Source organism: Dermochelys coriacea, chromosome 15 (assembly GCF_009764565.3).
Source record: "Dermochelys coriacea isolate rDerCor1 chromosome 15, rDerCor1.pri.v4, whole genome shotgun sequence".
Classification (NCBI taxonomy): domain Eukaryota; kingdom Metazoa; phylum Chordata; order Testudines; family Dermochelyidae; genus Dermochelys; species Dermochelys coriacea.
In genome coordinates, this window is record NC_050082.1 from 1,337,334 (window position 1) to 1,359,561 (window position 22,228).

At 50.7% G+C, this 22,228-nt stretch overlaps 1 protein-coding gene across 1 annotated transcript in view; it reads right to left on the minus strand.

Moving 5' to 3' along the window:
* Positions 1–4,431: 4,431 nt before the first annotated feature.
* CABP7 (calcium binding protein 7) overlaps positions 4,432–22,228 on the minus strand; it is a 66,639-nt gene continuing 48,842 nt past the window's right edge. Inside the window, exons 2-5 of the mRNA XM_038373496.2 lie at positions 19,354–19,497; positions 11,078–11,190; positions 8,716–8,869; positions 4,432–5,966 (exon numbers count right to left, since the gene is read on the minus strand). Of these exons, the coding sequence (XP_038229424.1) occupies positions 5,839–5,966; positions 8,716–8,869; positions 11,078–11,190; positions 19,354–19,497 (539 nt within the window). The 3' untranslated portion in view covers positions 4,432–5,838. The remainder of the gene's footprint in view (positions 5,967–8,715; positions 8,870–11,077; positions 11,191–19,353; positions 19,498–22,228) is intronic.

Here is a 22,228-nt window from a genome sequence, read left to right on the forward strand (position 1 = left end):
GTCTCCTCCAACTCCTGTGTAGATCTCCCTGGCCACTTCCCCAGCACCTTCTTTGCCCTTGCCTCAGGGCCTTAGCTTGCAGATCCCTACAGGGGGCAGGAACTGCCTTTAGCTCCCTGAGTCTCTGCCTGCAGCACTGGCCTGTCCAGGGTGCTTGCTGCCCTCCTCCTACAAGGAAGCCAGTCCTCTCCCACCTTCTCAAGCTCCAGGGAGTGACTGATAGTGCTCTGTACTGGAGCTCTTCTTATATGGGCCTGCCCAGCGCTGAGTGGCAGCTCCTTTTAGTCCTTCTGTGATTGACTGCCTCTTACGCAGCCTCCCTAGGGCTCTATTAACCCTTGAGATCCCAGTGTAAGGCAGCACCCCATCACACTCCCATAATACCTGAGTGTCTCAGACTCTTTGCTGTGCTTATCCTTGCAACATCATGTGAGGTAGGGAAGTCTCCGCAGTCTATTCCTGGGTAACTGAGGCCAGAGCGATTAAGCGACTTGTCCCAGGGCACACAGGGAGTCTGGGTGGGGGCATGGATCAGTGTTCACATCACGCTCCCTGTCAGGACCCAGCCCCTGGCTGGGGAAGCTAATGACCCAACTGTCACGGAGTGTGGGGAGTCCGGGGCCTGCACCCCTCTTCCTTGGATTCACTGTGACTCTCAGCCAGCCAGTAAAATGGAAGGTTTATTGGACAATAAGAACACAGTCTAGAACAGAGCTTGTGGGTACAACCGGCACCCCTCAGTCAAGTCCTGGGGGAGCAGGGAGCTTAGACCCCAGCCCTGGGGTTCACTGTGTTTCACCACCCAGCACCAAACTGAAACTAAACTGCCCCTAGCAGGCTCCCTCCTGCAGCCTTTGTCCACATTCCCAGGACAGAGGTGTTACCTCCCCCTCCCCTCCTGGCTCAGGTTACAGGCTCTCAGGTCTCCCGTCCCCAGTGACACTCCCTTGCCACATTCCCAGGTCAACACTCCCCCCTCCCTGCTGCGTCACACCAACCAACCACAATAGTGCATGTAAAACATAGAAAGAGAACCAAAAAAGTGCCACCATGGCTAAACAACAAAGTAAAAGAAACAGTAAAAGAAAAAAGGCGTAATTTAAAAAGGCATCATGTAAAAAGTGGGAGTTAAATGCTATTGAGGAAAATAGAAAGGAGCATAAACTCTGGGAAATAAAGTGTAAAAATATAATTAGGAGGGCCAAAAAAGAATTTGAAGAACAGCTAGCCAAAGACTCAAAAAATAACATCAGAAGCAGAAAGCCTGCTAAACAACCAATGGGGCCACTGGACAATCAAGATGCTACTCAAGGAAGATAAGACAATTGCGGAGAAACTGAATGAATTCTTTGCATCGATCTTCATGGCTGAGGATGTGAGGGAGATTCCCAAACCATTCTTTTTAGGTGACAATCTGAGGAACTTTCCCAGTTTTGAGGTGTCATTAGAAGAGGTTTTGGAACAAACGGATAAATTAAACAGTAATAAGTCACCAGGACCAGATGGTGGTCACCCAAGAGTTCTGAAGGAACTCAAAGGTGAAATTGCAGAACTACTAACTGTGATATGTAACCTATCATTTAAATTATCCTCTGTACCAAATGATTGGCGGATAGCTAATGTGACACCAATTTTTAAAAAGGGCTCCAGAGGTGATCCCAACAAATACAGGCCAATAAGCCAAACTTCAGTACTTGGCAAACTAGTTGAAACTATAGTAAAGAAAAGAATTATTAGACATATAGATTAACATAATTTGTTGGGGAAGAGTCAACATGGTTTTTGTAAAGGGAAATCATGTCTCACCAATGTACTAGAATTCTTTGAGGGGCTCAACAAGCATGTGGACAAGGGGGATCCAGCGGATATAGTGTACTTAGATTTTCAGAAAGCCTTTGACAAGGTCCTTCACCAAAGGCTCTTAAGCAAAGTTAGCTGTCATGGGATAAGAGGGAAGGTCCTCTCATGGATCAGTAACTGGTTAAAAGATAGGGGAAAAAAGAGTAGGAATAAATGGTCAGTTTTCAGAATGGAGAGAGGTAAATAGTGGTGTCCCCCAGGGGGTCTGTACTGGGACCAGTCCTATTCAACATATTCGTAAACGATCTGGAAAAAGGGGTAAACAGTGAGATGGCAAAATTTGCAGATGATACAAAACTTCTCAAGATAGTTAAAACCAAAGCAGACTGCAAAGAGTTACAAAGGGATCTCACAAAACTGGGTGACTGGGCAAAACATTGGCAAATGAAATTCAATGTTGATATATGCAAAGTAATGCACATTGGAAAACATAAATCCCAACTATACATATACAATGATGGGGTCTAAATTAGCTGTTACCACTCAAGAAAGATCTTGGAGTCATTGTGGATAGTTCTCTGAAATCATTCACTCAGTGTGCAGCAGCAGTCAAAAAAGCCAACAGAATGTTGGGAATCATTAAGAAAGGGAGAGATAATAAGACAGAAAATATCATATTGCCCCTATGTAAATTCATGGTACGCCCACATCTTGAATACTGCATGCAGGTCTGGTCATCCCAACTCAAAAAAGATATATTGGAATTGGAAAAGGTACAGAAAAGGGTAACAAAAATGATTAGGGGTATGGAACAGCTTCTATATGAGGAGAGATTAATAAGGCTGGGACTTTTCAGCTTGGAAAAGAGATGACTAAGGAAAGGATATGACAGAGGTCTATAAAATCATGACTGGTGTGGAGAAATTAAATGAGGACGTGTTATTTACTCTTTTTCATAACACAAGAACTAGCGGTCACTAAATGAAATTAAAACAAACAAAAGGAAGTATTTCTTCACACGCTGCACAGTCAGTCTGTGGAACTCTTTGCCAGAGGATGTTGTGAAGGCCAAGCTTATAACAGGGTTAAAAAAGAACTAGATAAGTTGATGGAGGATAGTCCATCAATGGCTATTAGCCAAAATGGGCAGGGATGGTGTCTCTACCCTCTGTTTTCCAGAAGCTGGGAATGGGTGACGGGATGAATCACTTGATGATTACCTACTCCGTTCATTCCCTCTGAAACACCTGGCATTGGCCACTGTCGGAGGGTGGGATGCTGGTCTGGATGGACCTTTGGTCTGACCCAGTATGGCCATTCCTATGTGCATGGGCCAGCGGCGGTCTGTGGGGCTTGTTCTGTGGTTCTGGACAAGGAGACCATGTGTGGGGAGAAGGTTATGTACCCCAGAGGGTCTCTTTCTCTCTTTTGTGCCTCAGAAGGAAAACATTGCAGCATCTCTAGGAAGATCCCTGCTGTTCCGTTCACAATGGCCCAAAGTTGAAGCTAGGCAAATTCAGACTGGAAATAAAGCTAGGATTGTTAACAGCGAGGGTAATTAACTACTGGACTAATTCCCTGAGGGTTGGGTGGATTCTCCATCACTGGCAATTTTAAAATCAGGATGTTGTTTTAAAAGCTCCGTTCTAGGAATTATGGTGGGGCAGGTCTCTGGCCTGCGCTACACAGGTCAGACTAGATGATCACAATGGGCCCTTCTGGCCTTGGAATCTCTGAAACTAAGTTACTTGGCTGCTGCCACCATTAGCCATAACTTGCCTGGGCAGAATGGAAGCTGCTCCCAGTTTCCAGCTGATGCTGTGGTCTGGGTTATATTTTGCTGCCAGCCCCCAGATCTGCACACACCAAGCCCATGTGGGTCAGGAACCTCGGTCCATGGGCCCATTGGGCATGGTAATGAGAAGAGCACAGTGTCGCCAGTGCAGCATTGAAGGTTGTCTGTGAAACGACAGCCATATAGGCCATGGCATGGCACTGGGTGCCACTGGGCTGGGCATGAGCAGACACCAGGCTCTCTGGTGCTGCCTGAAGAGTTTGTCTTAAGGGAACATTGTTTTCAAAGGTGGTATCTCTAAAGACACCTGCCAGTTACATAGAGCCACAGCTAACTCCAGTCTACCCACCCAGGGTACACCCACCTCCCGGCACACCCATGCCCCTACCTCCCTCTGAACCCAGCCATGCCCTTACTCATTCACCCCATGCCCCACCAGCCTCCCTCTGAACCCAACCTTGCCCCTTACCCCATTCACCCCATGCTCCACCCACCTCCCTTTGCAGTCACCTCCAACATACCCCTCAGCTCCACCAACTTCCCTTTGTAACCACTCGACTTGACCTACTCCTCACTCCCCACCCAACACACCCTTGTACCCCTGATGCACCCACGACTCCCACCTAAAGCTCCAGCACCAGCTGTCCTCATTTCCCAGCCCCTCTGCCCTTCTCTCACCTGGAGCTGTGCATGCCCCGCTTGTGTCTCATAGAAAGGCCGCCAGGGTGCTGTGGGTCCATTCCCCCCTCAGCCCCCTTCAGGATTTTTCCCAGGCCAGGATTGCTCCCAAACACAGCTGGACTCAGTCATGCCCAGATCAGTTCATAAATTCCATTTTTATTTGAATTGAAAATAAAATTAAAAAAAAGAAACCCAAACCCACACTGGTCTGATGCTACATCCAGGCTGTAGGGGCATGTCTGGTGGTCAGGGACGGACACAGGGAGGGACCACATGGAGGTGACATGGGATGAGAGGGCTATGTCAGGAAGGCAGTTCAGAAGTGGCTCTCCAGACAGGACAGTCACTTACCAAGCCAGAGGGGCTGAGAGCTGAGGCAGCCCCCTCTCTAAGTGGGGTGGTGATGTGATCAAGGACAGACTATGGCCAGCTATATTCCGCAATGGATGACTATCTGTGGGGCCCAGAGGGTTACTGGGCTAATAACCCAGCTGTTTTACAGAACTTTTAATCAGGGTAAGTATCATTATCGCCATTTTACAGCTGGGGAAACTGAGGCACAGAGACTTACCTAAGGTCACCCAAAAGGCCCATGGTATAGTTGGGAATAGAACCCAAGTCCCAGCCCACTGGTTTGTTCACTAGGCCAAACTGGAACATGGGGGCAATTGGGTGCAGTCTGTAGGACAGTCCCAGAGCGGGCCGAACAGGCCAAAAGCAGATGAGTCATGCACAGTGTAAGCTCCCTCAACGAGCCTGGATGCCCCTTTCCAACAGGGAGCTTTAGCCACACCCTGGCATGAGCAGCTAGGGAATGTCTCGCATGTGGATTTTCCAGTGGCAACAGGGCCTGAGCTGCAGTACAGACTGAGTATAAAACCTGAAGATTCCTGCAGCCTGTCTTTGCCAGTGCCCCCACACCCAGGGCCATATACAACAGGCTTCCTGATGACGACAGCAGCACAGCTGGGGTGAAAAGTGTGTGGTTTCTGGGACGTGTGGAGGTGGTTATGGGGAGATGGTGGAATCCAGCCCTTGTTATTGAGGTCCATGCAATACCCGAATCCTCAAATAGAAAATATCGATGAGTGTGTATTGCTTACGGGATGTTTTGGTTTATCATAAATATAGAGATTTAGAATATATTATATATCTGATAGGACTCTAATCTCTGGTTATAAAAGCACACGCTATTGCATCACTCAGATGGGGGGGTTGGGGGGGACTCCATGCACGGTACATGCACTTGTTTTAGTCTAAACGTTCCGCAAACAGCCATGCGACTCCAAGTGACCTCCCTTGCCCCGAGGCGAGTGGGAGCCGCCCCAGGGGAACCCATGTGCTAGCAGACACAATGGCCCTATTTCGGGGAAGGGCGGATGTGGGTGAGGAGTTGGTGGGTGTGCACAGGACACGTTCCATGGAGGAATAGTTTGGTTTTTTCCTCCCCCCTTTGTGTATATATTCTATAATATATATATATATATATATATATATATACATATTTATTTATATATGTCTGTCTGTCTTTGTTCTTCTGCTAAGCAGTCTGTCTGTCTGGGCTACTTCATCCCGCTCCTCAGCACCTGATTGGCGGCGATCAGCATGACACTGATGATGAAAGCGATGGCGAAGGCGCAGATGAGGCTCTTCCGGACGCACGTCTGTCGGATTTGCTGGTTTGAGCAGGCTAAGATTGGAAAGGGGGCGGGAGAGGGAGGAAGGGGAGATGCAGGTTAGTTTGGTGTTCTCTGTCACCCCCCCCGGTCCCAGGCTCATCTCAAAGATTCATCCGCACCCTTCACACACACTGACTTCAGGCAGCCTTCTGCTTCCTTCCATTTCCTCTTCCTGCTTGCAATTCTGCCTGCTAGGAAGTCTCTGGCATCCCCTACCTGGGATGCTGCAGGTGTGGGAGTCCCAGTGCAGACTCCCTCCTTGATGCCAAGTGGCTTTGCTGCGAAGCCCTGGCATGGCGCTCTGCCACTTGGCATGCAGAGCGGCAGCTGGCCCACGAAGCACCCAAGTGGTCTCCTCCTGCATTAATATTCTGAGCAGCCCAGAGCCAGAGTAGAACAGTCACTTTCTTAATTAAAATTTTTTAAAAAGGGAGTAATAGGGCTCAGTCTCTCTGGCTGGTGCAGTCACTGGCTCCGCAGGGAGAGGCACTGGGCAGCATGTAGGCGCCTTTCCTCACCCAGAAGGCCTGTGATGTTGGGTATTCGCAAAAATCACCATGTTCTAGATGCACAAAGATCCCAATGGTCTCTGCAGTGGATGAGCCTAGAGACTGTACTGCTTTTACTGAATCAGCCTTAGTGGGGCAGCAACAGCCACAGTTCATGTGGGTGTGAAACACAGTGACATGGAACATAGTGATCTCCACCAGCTATATGTGCATGGAATACAGTGACCTCCACCCTGTGTTGATTCTGTATGGTAATTGTGGTGTACATGTGACTACCCAGGGTGACATGTCTGAAACATGAAGTATATATGGGCAGAAGATAGTGACCCCTATGAGATGTGTATAGAATACGGGGAGCTCAGAAGCTTCTATGTGTACATGTCCAGAATGTGAGGACTTGACATTCTCTTAGGTGTGCTAGTGAATAGGGTGCAGACAGGTGAGCCACATATTAATCAGCAATATTTGAGGCCTCACATTGAAAGCAGTAGCCAATCCGTGCAGAGGGATTTATTGCAGCCAATCAGAGCAGATATATTTAGATAATTGTAATATATCTACTCAAGAAAATACAAAGCCCTATGCGGTAATTGGCTGACAATCAGCATTGTTAGGCAATCAGAACACTGGGATTTGCATACTGTACTGTGCATAAATAACTCTACAGTCATACAACTCAGAACTCCTCAGCCGATCAGAGTGCAGGGAATCTCCTAATGAGAGAGGAGTGTACAGTTAGAAATCAGTAAGTGCATTTTGATTCCCTTAGGCAATTACATTGCTGCATGATAAGACCTTACCTTACCCATTATCAAAATGCAGCCATCTCTGGGGTGGAACAGGCCAGCTGTCCTTCTAGACATTAGCTTCTGCCATGGCTCCTCTTATTTGTCTCCTCTCTAAACTAAACAGCCCAATATCCTTTCAATCTCTCCTTGTATGGGATTTTCTCCAGGGCTGCATTCATTTTTGTTATTCCCTGGGCTGACAGGCTGTATACCTCATCCTGGCTCTGAAAGGGGGAATGTGGGCTTGGGAGACCAATTCATTAACCTGGCTGCACCTGGAGGGTGGGTCAGGCCTTATTAAAGGTGAAGCCCAGCTGGGGAAGGAGGTGGGTGATGATTATAAAGACAGGAAGCTTGCAGTAGTGGGGAAGGGCTGTAGGGAGAGAGGGAAAGGAACTCAGCAGTCTGGGACCAGAGAGTGGTGAGATCTGTGGGGAATAGGATAGCTCCTGCAGGCTGATGGGGAAGCCTGGGGAGGGGAACCTAGAAGACATATGTCTGGAGCAAGCCCTTGTGGCCAGCCGTGACCCAAAGGCAGGTACTGGACCTCTGGGAAGAAGCACTGGGTGGTGCTCAGTATTACAAAGAGCCCAGAGAGGTGCTGGGGGAAAGAGTTATGGCAGCAGGGAGGCAGTGGAAGGTGTTTGAAGGGGGTATTGTGGGGCCCCTTGATGGTGCTATTTAAAAGCCAAACAGACTTCCAGGAATCTGGGGCTAGACAGGCCCATGGAAAATCTTGGATTTTAAGAGTTTTAAAGAAGTAAAATTTGGGTTCTGTCAGTATTTTGCTGTGATTTCTATAAAGGATGCTGCTTTGCTCTGCTTAGCATGGGTTAACCTGGGATCTATCTCTGCCTTCCTAGCAACAATTTGGGGTCCCTTGAAGAGTGTTTGGGGAGGCAAACATCCCCTCTGCCCTGGCGGTGCTGGTGCTGGTCCTGAGGGCAGCTGTCAAAAGGCCACTCAACTCAGACTGCACAAAACCTGCCTGCAGCTCAGAGTGCTGGGCAAAGCCAAGGTCTCCAAGGAGCCTCACCCACGCAGGGCCTGACCATCTCATGCTCCTGGGTGCCCGCTGACCTGAGGGGGGGAGCCGGGCAGCGGGGAGAGGAACAGCCCAGTGTCCTGTATTTGCACATGATGCATCACAGCAAGCCCACCCAGCTGCTCCTGTTCCCTGCTTTCTCAGACAACTCTGTAGGGGCAAGGTGGCTGATGAGGGCAGATGACAGGGGATCAGGGACTGAAGTATGGCTTGCTTCTTACCATGGTCTGGCTGCTCCAGGCAGCACCAGAGATGGACAGCAAGCCCCTGGATGCTGATTGTAAGCTTCGTGGGGCATGTCGAGTTCCATGTCTGTATGGAGCCTAGCACCATGGGGCTTGGGCCATGCTCCTAGGCACTATGGGACCAATAGTGAGCAGCAGCCTGGAGCTGCCAGGGCTGGGGGAGAGTCACTTACGCTCCACGTCGACAGTGCATGCCTCTGCATTGCCCATGTGGCTTTCCTCCTCCGTCATGATGATGTTCTCAATGTCCTTCATGGACAGGTGTTCGCAGAAGGTGTCATAGAGCAACCGCTTCAGCTCATCCACGGTCAGCTTCTGCATGTCGCACTGTAGCAAGGGGAAGCAGCACACAGACCCCTCAGGGGGGGATTGCAAGAACCGTGCCATGTTCACGTGATCTCCCCTGGGCATCATGTGATTTCCGGCTGTGTGTCATGGGGAGCAGCGTATGGCACAGCTGTCACTGATCAGTCACCACCAAAGGCCTCTGGTCATGCAGGGAGCATGGCCTCAGCGCAGCAGCCGCTGATCTCACACGGGGCACGGGACTGGCATGTTGCCAGCCACACCCAGAGAGCACAGGCCTGGCACCGTGGTCCCCAAAACCTGGCCGTCATGCAGCATGTGTGGTGTCATGGCTATCATGTGACCTCACCATTGAGGGCAGGGACACATTGACTCCCATGCTGGCAGTGGGGCGGAAGGGGAGTCAGGGGAGGCCCACAGTGTGGTTGACAAGCATGATGGCAATGTCACAGATAGGCAGCTGCCCTGCCAGAGCGGAGGCTGGAGCAAAGACTAGACTGTTGCGCCCTAGAGTCCACCCCACCTGCCCCTAGTCACACTGACACCAGGAGCTCTTTGCTCCTATAGGGCTGGAATCAGGGGCCCTGAGTCCAGTTTTCCCATCTGGGCCCTGACTCTTCCCTTTTTAGAAGTTAAAGAAGCACAAAGAGGAAACCCCCCAACCAGGAAAATGCAAACTAACCCTTGCCCTGGGTTCTGCAGTGTGAGCATGCACCAGGCGTAATGTGTCCAAGGAGGGCTGATGAGCCACTCAGAGGAGAGGCTCCTGGAGATGCTAAAGATGGGCGAATTGGGCTCCTGGGGAACAATGCAAATCAGAAAGAGGCTAGGATGTACCCTTCTGTAACCCCACTGAGACCATCGGGGCTGGGCCAAAGGTGGGGTTGATCCAGAGGCAGCAAGTGCCAGCTGCTTGTGTCAAAACAAAGCTAAGCCACATTAAAGAAGATGCTCCCCTAAGCAGGGCTGGCTCTACCATTTTTGCCGCCCCAAGCAGTGAAAAAACCTGTTGCTGCCGCGGCCAGCAGGCGAGAGAGAAGCTGCTGCCAAATTGCCTTCGCCCTGGAAACTCTGCCACCCCTTCCTGACTGCCACCCCATGCACCTGCTTGGAACCCCGGTGCCTGGAGCCGGCCCTGCCTCTAAGATCCTTCTCTCCTGAGCAAGGAAGGAGTGGGCGTGAGGCGGTCCCAGGGCTTGCTCCTTCACTTCTCTGGTTACAGAAAGGAGGCGTGGCTTTCCAGAAAGTAGCCGTGGTCAAGGCCAACTCCCTCCCACTCCCAGGATCCCTTCCAAGAACAGCAAGTGGGGTTTGCAGCAGACACAGGTGCTGGGGTGGGTGGGGGTGGGCCCATTGATGGGGGGCGTATGGTAGGGGGAAGGGGGTCAGTGCTCTTTGTGCGGGCTCTCTGGCTGGGCTTACGGCGATTGTCAGTGCAACGTCCATGAAACGCAACCTGTGCTGCCCCGTGTCACCACTACGGGCTCCCTAAGATCAGGCTTGGACGGGGCAGTCATGGCAGAGTCTGCGGAGCGCGCTGCAGTAACAGGGCACATCCGGGGTGTGGACGATGCGCTGACCATGGCCACTAGCAGCTGGTGTATGCACTGGGGAGCTGGCTGTTGAGGGTCCAGGTGCATGGAGCTGAGGGGCCAGGGCAGTCAAACACCTTGTGGGGCACAAGGCTGCGGTGTGTCCGTGCTGCCAGCACCCCAGGCAGGGTAGGAGCAGTGGGGTCAGCATTGGTTCCCTAGGGAGTCACATGAGCATTCCTTGGGCACGTCCTGCCTCCGGCTGCGTTCCCTTTATCCTCTCCTCTCCCCCTTGGGCTGTCTGCCTACCTGATCGCACTGACCCCCTCAGCTGCCCCTTGGTGCTATTTGGAATAGAGAGGGTCCACATCGGCGCCTGCTGTGGCTGGTACAGGCAGTGGCTGTTTGCTGGGGCCCTTGAAAATGAGGAATTTCCATGGGTTCTGTCCTACCAGGGCCTCTTCTCTGTATGGTGCATCTGCCCCCCCCCAAGCACTGGCTGCTCCTTCCATGGCAGGTCCCCAGGGACTTGGGAGGGGAGAACAGGGAGCAGTCTGTACTTCTTGGCCTGGAGTAATTTTGGGATCTGCTCTCCCTCTGTGTCCATGATTCCCCCACCCCAGGTTTGGGGATCTCAAGTGGAGGTGTCAGGGCGAAGGCAGGGTGTGGAGAGGTCCATGGATGGGGCACCAGCTACCTTCCAGAAGACGGTGTCGAAGTCTGTGCCATGGAACTTCTCAGGGATCCCCGAGGTAGAGAGCTTGGGCCCCAGTAACGTCACAAACTCCTCAAAATCCACCTGCCCATCCCCTGGGAAAGAAAGAGGCACAAGTTACCTCCCCTGGTGCAGGTGGGACACTTCTTGGAGTTCTGTCTTCTCTCCCCTTTGGTGTCCTGTGTGTACGTTTTCCAGCCAAACCCAAACTGATTTCAGCCCAAACTGGAACACTGTTTTCAATTAAAAGTTGAATTTCCCGCTGAGAACATTGTCAAAACGATTTTCCCATGTTGTCAAACTGTCAGGGGGTAGGGGAGAGGAGGAGTCCCCTGTTTTCTGACCCATGTTAATGGTTTACCCTGGGGGGTGGCAATCACAGACCTCCTAGGGCTGCTGATCCAGGGGCTCCATCTCAGATATAGGGACATGGCCAGTGTGATTCGCTGGGGGGCATTCTGCCCGTTCCCCAGGCTTCGATGGAGAGATCCACCCCTGCCCCCTCAGTGCTGCCTCTTCCCATGAACCACCAGCATGGGGCACCAGCACTAGAGGCCTGTGGGAAAATGGGAACCGGCCGAATCCCTCCCCCACCACAAGTCCTATGGGACCCAATAGCTATGGACAAGGGACTGAAGAGGAGAGAGACAGAGGGTGGTAAAGGGAGAATGGGATAAAAGGAACTTGCAAGAGAATCAGGTATGGGGGCAGGGGAGACTAGTCCTGAGCAGAGACAGATGCTGGGGTATGTGGAAACAAGGGCCTGATTTGCATTGCCCAACACCTAGACCTGTGCAAAGGGGCATGAAATGCTCCCGGTCAGACTGAGTAGCTTTTCCCACCCACTCTGTGCTGGTGTCGGTGAGAATCAGGCCCAGGGCTGGGAACAGTGGAGACAGGGACTTGCAGAAAGGCAGCAGATCATGTGTCCTAAAGAAAATATGCTGAACTTGGATGAAAGAGCGAGGAGCTCAGGGCTCAACAGCCAACAAGCATTCTGCGGGGACAGCCTGGGGGCTGCGAGGCAGGAGCACAGCCAGAGACGGGCAGTGAGATTCGGGCGGACGAGAGGTTGGTACAGTTTGAACGGAAAGGTTCATTTTCAGTGAAAAACTGGCACTTTCCCTGAAATGAGTCGTTTTTTCAAGAAAAATTATTGACACTGTCAAAATATTATTTGTGTTGAGGTAGCGCCTCAGAGCCCCGACCCTGGCCTGTCCCCCGTTGCGCTAAGCATTGGTCAAACCCAGAGCAAAGGGCAGTCCCTGCCCCAAGAGCTTACAATTGGAAGTAAATCTTCTGGGGTTTATTTTCAAAAAAGCTCCTGCCCTTTCCTCCTCCCCGCTATTTTGGGTTGAAATGTTTTACCAAAGATTCATTTTTTGATAACCGTTTCTGTGGTGTTTTCAATATTCAATTTAAAATAAATACAAAATTTTGCATAGATGAAAAATGGGTCAGTTTTGAACCCTCATATAGCTCTGAAGTTCTGACAGGACCGGAACTCTGCCCAGTGGCTTTTGTGCCCCCTGTCGCCCGGCTCAGAGGACACTGCGTGGGAATGCTCTCTTGCACAGTTCAACCAGCAGGCTGGGCTGCTTGGGCCAAACACTGATTTCCAAATGCAGCCCTGTTAATGGGCCAGAAGTCTCTGGACTGGTGCTGGGGAGTCCCCCACTGATCAACACAGCACAGAGCATCCATGCCATTGCATAGCAAGATCCGTGGCAGCTGGGAGGGGCGGGTGGCCTGGGGGGCAGAGGCAGGGATAGTGTGAGCCACACAGGCACTATGGATTAAGCCATTGGCACCTGGTGAGTTCGTATGAGCATGGGCTCTTGCCTATCATGTGGCTCGAAGGGTAAGCGAGAAGGAGAGAGCGTGATGCAGAGGAGATGTTAAGAGATGACAGGCACAAAGATGGGAGGGAAACAGAATGGGATGAAGGAGAGAGAGAGAGAAAGAGGACAGAGAAAAAAGAAGAGAGAATAATCCAAGCGAGAGAGACATGAGCAGAGGAGATAGAGAATGATCTCAGCCGGAGATGACCCTCTGCTCATCTTGTGAGAACACTTGATAGCCATCCTCTTTTTAACAGCCCTTAACATATTTGAAGAATGTTATTAGGTCCCTCCTCAGTTCTCTTTTCTCCAGACTAAACATAGCCCATTTTTAAACCTTCCCTCACATGTCAGGTTTTCTAAACCTTTGATCATTTCTGTAGCTCTCCTACCTGCCTGTACTTTAGACATGTCCTCAGGACACAGGCACTGGATCAGATTGGCAGAAACACTGGTGTTTTTTCGCCTTCCTCTGGGGCATGGGTCACTTGCAGGTTTAAAACTAGTGTAAATGGTGAACTCTCTGTAATGTGAAGTCTTTAAATTATGATTTGAGGACTTCAGTAACTCAGCCAGAGGTTAGGGGTCTGTTACAGCAGTGGGAGGGTGGGGCTCTGTGGCCTGAAATATGCAGGAGGTCAGATTTAGGTGATCATGATGGTTCCTTCTGGCCTTAGAGTCTCAGAGGCACAAGTAACTGTGCAAAAACCTCCAATTGTCTCTCCCCCCACTGCCACAGAGCAAGCGGGTATGGAGGTCCCATTAGGGGAATGTGCTTGTGGGCTCATGCAGCAGGAAGGCCAACATCCTGGAGACTTGTGGGCAGCAAGACAGGGCTACAGCCTCCTTCTGGGACTCATTAAGATCCATCCCAGACATCTGGGGCCTGTGCCAGCAGAGCTGGAAGCCTCTGGGAAATTATTAGGGGATGCCAGCATTAATTCTCTCCTTTATGCTGACAGCTTCCTTCAGCTGTCACTGAGAGCATGGCCCTCTCCAGAACTGCAGCCCGCCAGCAGGATCAGACTCTAAGAGGACACTCAGGCAGAAACCCAAAGATTGAAGGGCTCCCTGAACTGTTGCCAGCAAAGGTCAACAAGAAACTCTGATCCCACCTCATTGCCGAGGTTCTGAGACATAAGGAAAGAGCTGAGCTGGAGAGCAGAGCCTGGAGCAGATGGCGCGCTCCTGTGATAATGCCAGTGGTGAGCTGGGGATCAGAACCTGGGGAGGGGTTACCAGGGAAGATGGGACAGCCGAGCTCTGGGGATGCTACAGGAGGAGTGCTACTAGAAGGGGATGGGAAGCTGGAACACCTCTACTTTTAACCAGTCCAGAAAGGAAAGATGTTAGCTAATGAGGCCGAGTCTCTTCTAGGAACAGAGCAGTGTTTAAAACTATTCCCTCCCCATTGTAGCAACCTGCATGGAACTTGGAGGGAGGAGCACAGGTTGCAGGAGGGAAGAGTGTGGATGCCCCACAAAAAGAAAAGGAGTACTTGTGGCACCTTAGAGACTAACAAATTTATTAGAGCATAAGCTTTCGTGAGCTACAGCTCCGATGAAGTGAGCTGTAGCTCACGAAAGCTTATGCTCTAATAAATTTGTTAGTCTCTAAGGTGCCACAAGTACTCCTTTTCTTTTTGCGAATACAGACTAACACGGCTGCTACTCTGAAACCTGTGATGATGCCCCACAAAGTCAGTCTGTATGCACATGGCTGGAATGCTCTTTCTAAATCATCTTCTTAGTAAAGAGTGCGTGTGAAGGGAACCTCTCAATCCCTGTACAAGCCTGATTAGACTGGAAACAGAACACCCCAAATGCAGGGAGTTCAATCTCTGAACCTATCTAAGGGGGCCAGGATCATTCCCAGGTTGTGGGGGGGGGGGGCAGGGAGGAGAAAATCAGGCATGGCAGACCAGTGCCACGCTTCCTGAGCATGCTCCTCTTCCACATGGTTGGGAAGCCTTTAAAGAGGCTGGGAGATGTTGGAAATGGAGCTGCTGCCCTCTCTGGAATCAGGTGTCTGTTCTACACCAGCAGGCCTAGCTCTCCAGTGCTCAAGGGGCCATGCATCACCATAAACAAAGCTTTGTGACAAGTCCGTCCCACAGGACAAAGACCTTGGGGATGGGGGGCAGGGTGGCTGGTTTGGGTGGGGGGGCTGTGTGAAATGAGTTGGGATCTCACAAAACCACCCCCACAACTGGCTTAATTGGCCTTGTTGATGGCATTCTGAGCAGGGAGAGCAAGGAGAGAATGATGTTTGGAGACTGAACTTCCTTCTCTCCCAGGACTGGACCCCTACAGGGCTGACCCACATTGGTGGGGCGGGGCAGAGGGGTGCTTGCCCTGCATTTGTCTGTTCTGTTCCTGTCCTTGAATAAAAAGAACTTTGGTCTCCAGTGCTGGCACTAAAAATTAATAATGGAGGGAGATGGTGACCTGGCAGCCTTGCCAGAAGGGCTTTTAAAAGTTAGGACTCCCCCCACCATCCAATAAATTAACATGCTGTTTAAGGTCCCAGATCAGTAAAAGAGTGACAGGTGCAGATTTTAAAATGATCAAATGACTGAGACCCACCTCTGATCTCCACCACTCTGTGGAACTGCTCCAGATTATACCCATGTCAGCGAGACCAGAGTCCAGCCCATTTTGTAGAAAAACAAAGTGTCTTGCCCCAGGGTCTAAATGCTGCTGTGCTGATGCATAGGGGATGAAACTGTACAGCAAGGGGCTAGGGGAAAAGGCCTGCAATGCAGGGATGGTGCAGAATTGCCATACCCAGCCTTATGCAGTGCCCATTGCAAGCCCTGGCATGGAGGGAGCATCTCCATAGCTCACCCCTCTATAATTTTGCTCTGCTGCAGGCACTGCATAGGCAGTACTTGGGAGGGTTCCATAAATTAGAGCACCCCTTGGGCTCCTCTAATTTCTAATGGGAGCCACAGAGCCCCTGGAGCAGCCCATAATCTCAAAGCCATCTTGGATGCCCCTTCTGAAGGCCCAGCACAGACTCTCACCCCAAGTCCCTCCTTTATTTACTTGCCAGGGTGTGGTATACATGCAATAGGCATACATCTCGCTAGCAGCATGTGCCCTGCAGTCTTTATGTTGCTGTTGGTCTTGGTAACATTATCACCTGTTGCAAGGAAACAAATCCAGCAGCTCTGGATCTCAGGCCTAAGGCTTTCTGATCCCCTCCAGCTCTCACTGGGCTACATGAGACCATCTGTGATCACACCACTGCCCACGAGGCTGCACTGACAGAAGCAGAGCCAGAGCCGATCAAAGCCAGTGCAGCAGAGCTGGGCTGGGGCCTTGACACCTACAGCCTTTGAGAAACAGGCTGCAAATTAGTAGTCACACCAGCTTGTTAAATTCCACTAAACAAAGCTCACATGTCATCACAGCCCACATGATCATGATGATGATGAATACTTATACTAAGTATTTATAGTGCATTGTAGAGGTACCCAGCTCCTTACAAAGGCAGAGATATTCTCTACCCCTCCTAACACAGATGAGAGAAGCAATGGCCCAGGAGGAGAGGGAGGGGGAAGTATTTTTGGAAGAGGTGGGTTTTACGGGGAGACTTGAAGTAGGTGAGAGGTTCATGGTGAGAGGCCCTGCCAAGGTTACAGGGCAGCAGGGTGGAAGGTGAGCAGGAAGGTGAGGGGATTAGGAGGAGACCTGGGAGTATCTGGGAAAGCAGAAGACAAGGTCAGAGATGTAGGAGGTGCCACAGGGCTTGGGAGATGCTGAGTCTGTTGCACTAAAGGGAGCTGATGGTTTCTGGGAAGGATGAAGGTGGCCTTAGAGACAGCATGGTGAATAGTCTGGAGGGGAGGAGGTCACAGTGAGACTGGAAGGGAGGGCAAAGGCTCATCCATAAAACAAGCCCAGACTCATGACACAGTGCTGTCTGGTGCCGGGGGGTTCTGATAACAAGCAGTTAGATAAGGGAAAGTGATGGATCCTTCATGGCAGAAGAGACAGGACTTAACTGTAATGAGTTCAAGGGAATTCTTTTACAAGGCTGCTGGGCACAGACACCCACTGGAGTTCTCTCCGATTCTGCAGCTCCCAGCCCGCACTGCCCAGGGTTGCCACACAGGGTCTCCCGATGTCCTGGCCTGGACTCTCCTGTCACAGAAGGGACTGCTGACTCCACTCCAGGTCCAGTTTGAGAGGTGTGGGAAGGAGAGATGGTGTCATGGGAAACCGAGATCAAACTGCACTCTGGTTCCAATGTTACGCTAGCTGACTCCCTAAATGGACACAGCCCACGTGCACACATACAGATATCTGCATTTTCCTCATATCCTTGTTACCAAGAGCACTTTAGATGATTAAACCTGGAAGGGTTTATTGAAATCTAATTTATTGTTCACTGTTCATGTTGCTTATTTTTTCACTGCACTCAGCTTTGACAGCGAAACGACTGTCGGCTGGTCAATTTCACTTCCGGGCTCTGGGGCTGAGCACAGCACTGTGATGTTTATGTTCCCCATGCTGCAGGGGAAGGTGTCATTTAAAACTGCTTTCAATAAAAAAATTCCTACAGATGAAAGATCCCCGGCTCAGCAGGGGGTTTGAACCCTAAGCCTTCAGATCCACAGATCAGTACTCAATCACTTGAACTAAAGGAGCAATATCGTTACCTGGTAGCAGTAGTAGGCTACTTTTCCTGTGATGTACACATTCCGGAAGGCACTGCGGTACACACATTTCCACATCTTACACAAAATCTAAATACTGGGCCTATAACTAGCTGCCTTCCACCTTTTTAACAAATGTTTAAAATATAACAGGGCAAGGAGGATCAGGTGCTTGCAATGAGGAGATGGCAGCAAAAATGGAAACTAACTAGAGAAAAGGAGCAGCCCCTGGAATATGGATCAGCTGCATTTCCTTTCCCACTGGCCCAGGTCCTCCAAGACAGGAGCTGGTGAGGTGACAGCATAGCTCCGTCTCTGCTGTGGCAGAGGCAGCGTGAGTGCTACGGAGGAAGACAGCTCTGGCATCACGTCCATCCCATACTCAGACAGTTGCAGTCACACTCACACACCTGAGTATATTTAATTGAGCTGTCGCCTTTTATAGCAGAGAGATTAGATCCATTCTCAAAGAAAATATTCTCTTTAGCTGGTGACATCAAATCTGTGATCACTTTGGCAATGTGGCTTGTATTAGAGTCACACCAGTGAGACAGTGGAATGCAGGAAAACAGAATGGAGCAACACAGGAGAGATGGAGAGAAGGAGAGAGATAAAGGAGGAGGAGAATGATAAGGGGTACGATTACCCACTGCAGGGTATGTGTCAATGAGAGTTACTTGGCGGGGGGGGGGGGGGAGAGGGACCCTGAGAGGTGGCCAGGGAGCCATGAGAGATGGAGCCAGTGAATGGGGGGGGGAGGGGGGAGAGAAAGTGAAAGTGAAGAGATGGTGGGAGAGGGAGCTGGAGAGAAACCCAAAATGAGAAAGAATGTGAAAGAAAGCTAGCCGGAGAGAGACAGCAAAAGATGGGAGAGAGAGAGGACAGCAATGGTAGGAGAGGGAGTGAGGAATTCAGTGGAGAGAGCAAAAGGGACACTCTGGCAGGGAGGGGTTTGCTCGGGGTAGTGTGATTGTGATAGTATGGGGAGCAGGCTGAGCTGGGTAGATGACAATCCCACACGGGGGGCTGGAACAATTTGTATAGAGGTGGGCTGAGAGCCCTGGAACCAAACTGTAAACCCTGGATATAATGGAAACCACTGCAAGCCAGGAGGTGTAGCAGCCTCCCCAGCATCCCTAGTTCCAGCACCTATGACTCCATTTCTGTAGTCTGTGACTCTCCCTGCTGGCCGAGATGCTGCAGGTACCCAGACCCCAGCGAGGCAGTGAGACGACCTGCCCTGATAGGGAATCAGAATGAGCTACCCGGGAGGGCTTTCCTGGCCCTGCCATCTCTGCTCCTCTGGGCTGGAGTCACCCCATGGACTCAGGAAGATAGCATCCAGGAAGGGGGGAGTCACCCCCAGGGGGCAGACAGTGTTTCTGCCATCCCCGTCCCTGGGAGGACATCCCCTAGCCTCCCTGGCCACACCCCCTCCCAGTCCAGCCATACTCACTCCTGGGGAAGTGCTGGCCTCTTGTGACAGCCCTGGTTTGCTGCCTCCCCCGCCAGGCTTTCTGCTTTGCGCACCAGGTCCATGCCTAGCCTCATGTACTAAGAGCAGGGGTGCTGGGGACCAGAGACATTGCCCTCCAAAGGGAACAGGGGAAGGGGCTGAAGTAGGAAGGAATGTGGGAGAAGTCCCAAGGGAATGAGGGGCAGGCCTGTCACAGGGGTGGGCCCCAGGAAGGTCCTAGAGTCTGAGGGGCAGTGCCACGCCCAGGGGCAGAAGAAACAGGAGAGGTGAGACTTACCATCCATGTCTAGCCGCTGGATGATGACCTCCAGCTCCACCTCGTTGGGCATATAGCCCAGAGAGCGCATGGCTGTGCCCAGCTCCTGCTTAGAGATGAAGCCATTCCCATCCCGGTCAAACACTTTGAAGGCTTCCCGGATCTCTGTGGAGAGGGAGGGGAGTGAGTGAGCCTGGCAGCCAGGTTGCCCCATCACCCACCTGAGCCCTGGGGCTTTGACTCCCAAGGGGTGGTACAGACAGGGGTCCTATTCTCCCCACCCCCTCGGCATGGCAGTGACTCTCACTGGGAATGTCCGCTGTCCTGTAGGGATGGGATCTTCAGCTGGAAATGAGCTGCTTAAACTCACAGCATTATCTGTCGAGAGTCCTTTTCTGGCACCAGCCCCTGAGCACCTCATGATTTCTAACAAGTTTGTCCTCACACGTTCCCAGGAGGCAGAGCAGAGCTATTATCCACAGAGCACAGATGAGAAACTGAGGCACAGAGAGACCAAAGCCCAGAGCCTCTAAGGTATTTAGATGCCTAATTTCCATGGTGATTAATGGGAGTTAGGTGCCTAAACACCTATTTGTTGAAAAATAACCAATCTCACTGGCTCTGGCCTAATGATGTTGTTACAGTGATGTCTGGAGAGTGGCTCATTCCCTGGTGTTTCAGCGTGTTCACTACACCATGCCAACCACCAGCTCCAGCCCACTAGCTGCAGCCCTTTGAAAGCATCTTGTTGCTGTTCAATGGATTCATTTCTAATAACCATGGAGCGGAGTCATCCCTGTTGTGTTTGCACCCTGGGTATTTACTGAGTTCTGAGTGAGTGCTTGTCTAAAAAAAGGGTTATGTGACTATTCCAACTGTGAGCATCATACACCCCTTGGGTTTGGGAGGAACCTCTCACTCCAGACCCACCTGCTTGAATTGCAGGGAACAAGGTAGAAAAAAATTCTACCAATTTAGAATCATAGGGTTAGGAGGGTCCACAAGGGTCATCTAGTCTAATCCCCTGCCAAGATGCAAGAGTTGTATCTAAACCACCCAAGACAGATGGCTCCAGCCTCCTCTTGAAAACCTTCAGGGAAGGAGCTTTCATGACCTTGCTAGGCAGTATGTTCCATTGTCCTGCTGTTCTTACAGGTACAGAGTTTTTCCTGAGATTTCTTATAAATCTGCTCTGCTGTAGTTTGAATCCATTGCCTCTTGTCCTGCCCTCTGTGGCAAGAGAGGACAACTTTTCTCTATCTTTTTTATGGCAGCCTTTCAAGTATTTGAGGACTGCTATAAAGTCCCCCCTTAATCTTCTCTTTTCCAAACTAAATGTAAGCAGGGTCTGCTGAATTCTCCCCTGACAACTAGCTGGGAGGGGGAGAGACTTCAAGAGCAAACTGTATTTACATGAACACACCTACTCTGCTTAGTTATCCAACAGATAGAGCGGTGTGTTGCTCAAAGTGATCGATTTTGGCTGATGTTGGGTTACAAATCACCTTAATACTGAATGCAGGGGTAGTGAAATGCTGTTACCAATTTTGGCACTATTGTGAATATAGGGTAGCAGTAGTTAACTGTGCTTAACTTGTCCCAAATGAGGGGGTCACCCTTAGCTGAAAGAACCTAGTTAAGCCAGGGGCTCGAATGCCAGAGGCCTGTGGAAGTAAGAGGGGTGGGGGACAGGTGTTCTAGCTAGGAGGTGTGTGGTTCTTCCACAAGGGTCCTTTCCAGACTCGTTTAATTTGTTCCTCTCCACTGTTCAAGTAAAGAGCTATATAGGCTTCATTAGAAGCCTCTTTATTATTTTAAATATTCAATCAGAACAAAATCACTTGTTCTGAAGCAGTTTCTTCCCAGTCTGCAAAGAGTTCAAAATTATTAAGAGACTGATGTGCAGAGGTCACAGCAGAAAGGCAAGTAGCAGCAGAAGGGGACTCACAGTCAGCTGATGAATGAGTAGCAGGTGAGGCAGTGAGGAGCCAGGGCTGGCAGGACAGCCAGGGGAGAGGAACTGCAGCTGGCAGGGCAGCCAGCCAAAGCAAGTGCTCAGCTGCTGAAGCAAGCCAGGTGCCTTCTTCCCTGGGTGGGAGGTGAACTCACACAGATGCACCTCTGAACCCTGGAGGTCCTCTCTGACCAAGGGCAACCCCTGTGAATGGGGTGTGGTGAGGGAGTAGAGAGGGGCACAGAAAAGGAACATTTGGTTGTTGGACTCAAGATCATCAGGTAGAAGGCACTGCCCCATGCACTCTGGGGTGGGCATCCTGCTCAGAACTTTATGATTATAAATCCTGCTTGTGTCATTTTTCCTAATTAATGCCAGGTGACTTCCCTCCTTTCATTAAAAAAGTTTCTTTTCTACATTCAGACTCTATGCTTGTGAGAGGGGAAGTATTGCCTCTCAGAGGCATCCAGGGGTTGTGTGTAATTTTCCCAGGTTACTGGGAAAGGAACCCCTAGATATTGAACCTGGCCCTGGTTGCTGCTGACTTCACCTGGGAGAAGGGTTACATAAACATATCCAGTTCCTTCAGCCTTTGTCATATAGCCTGCATTCCATCCCTTTGATCGTCTTTGTTGTTCACCTCTGGTTCCTTTCCAGTTTCTCGACAGCCTTTCCATACACTGGTGACCAAAATCAACACAGTGCTCCAACTGAGGCCTACCCAGTGCCGAGTAGAGCAGTCTGTCACCTCCTGTGACTTGCATGCTGTGCCTCTGGTAATGCAACCTGACATTGCATTTGCTTTTTTTGGCAACAGCATCACACTGTTGACTCATGTTGAGGACATGACCCACCAGAGCTCCCAGATACTTCTCAGTAGCGCTGCTGCCAAGCCAGTTTTTCTTCCTAAGTGTAGCACCTTACATTTGTCTTTGTTGTATA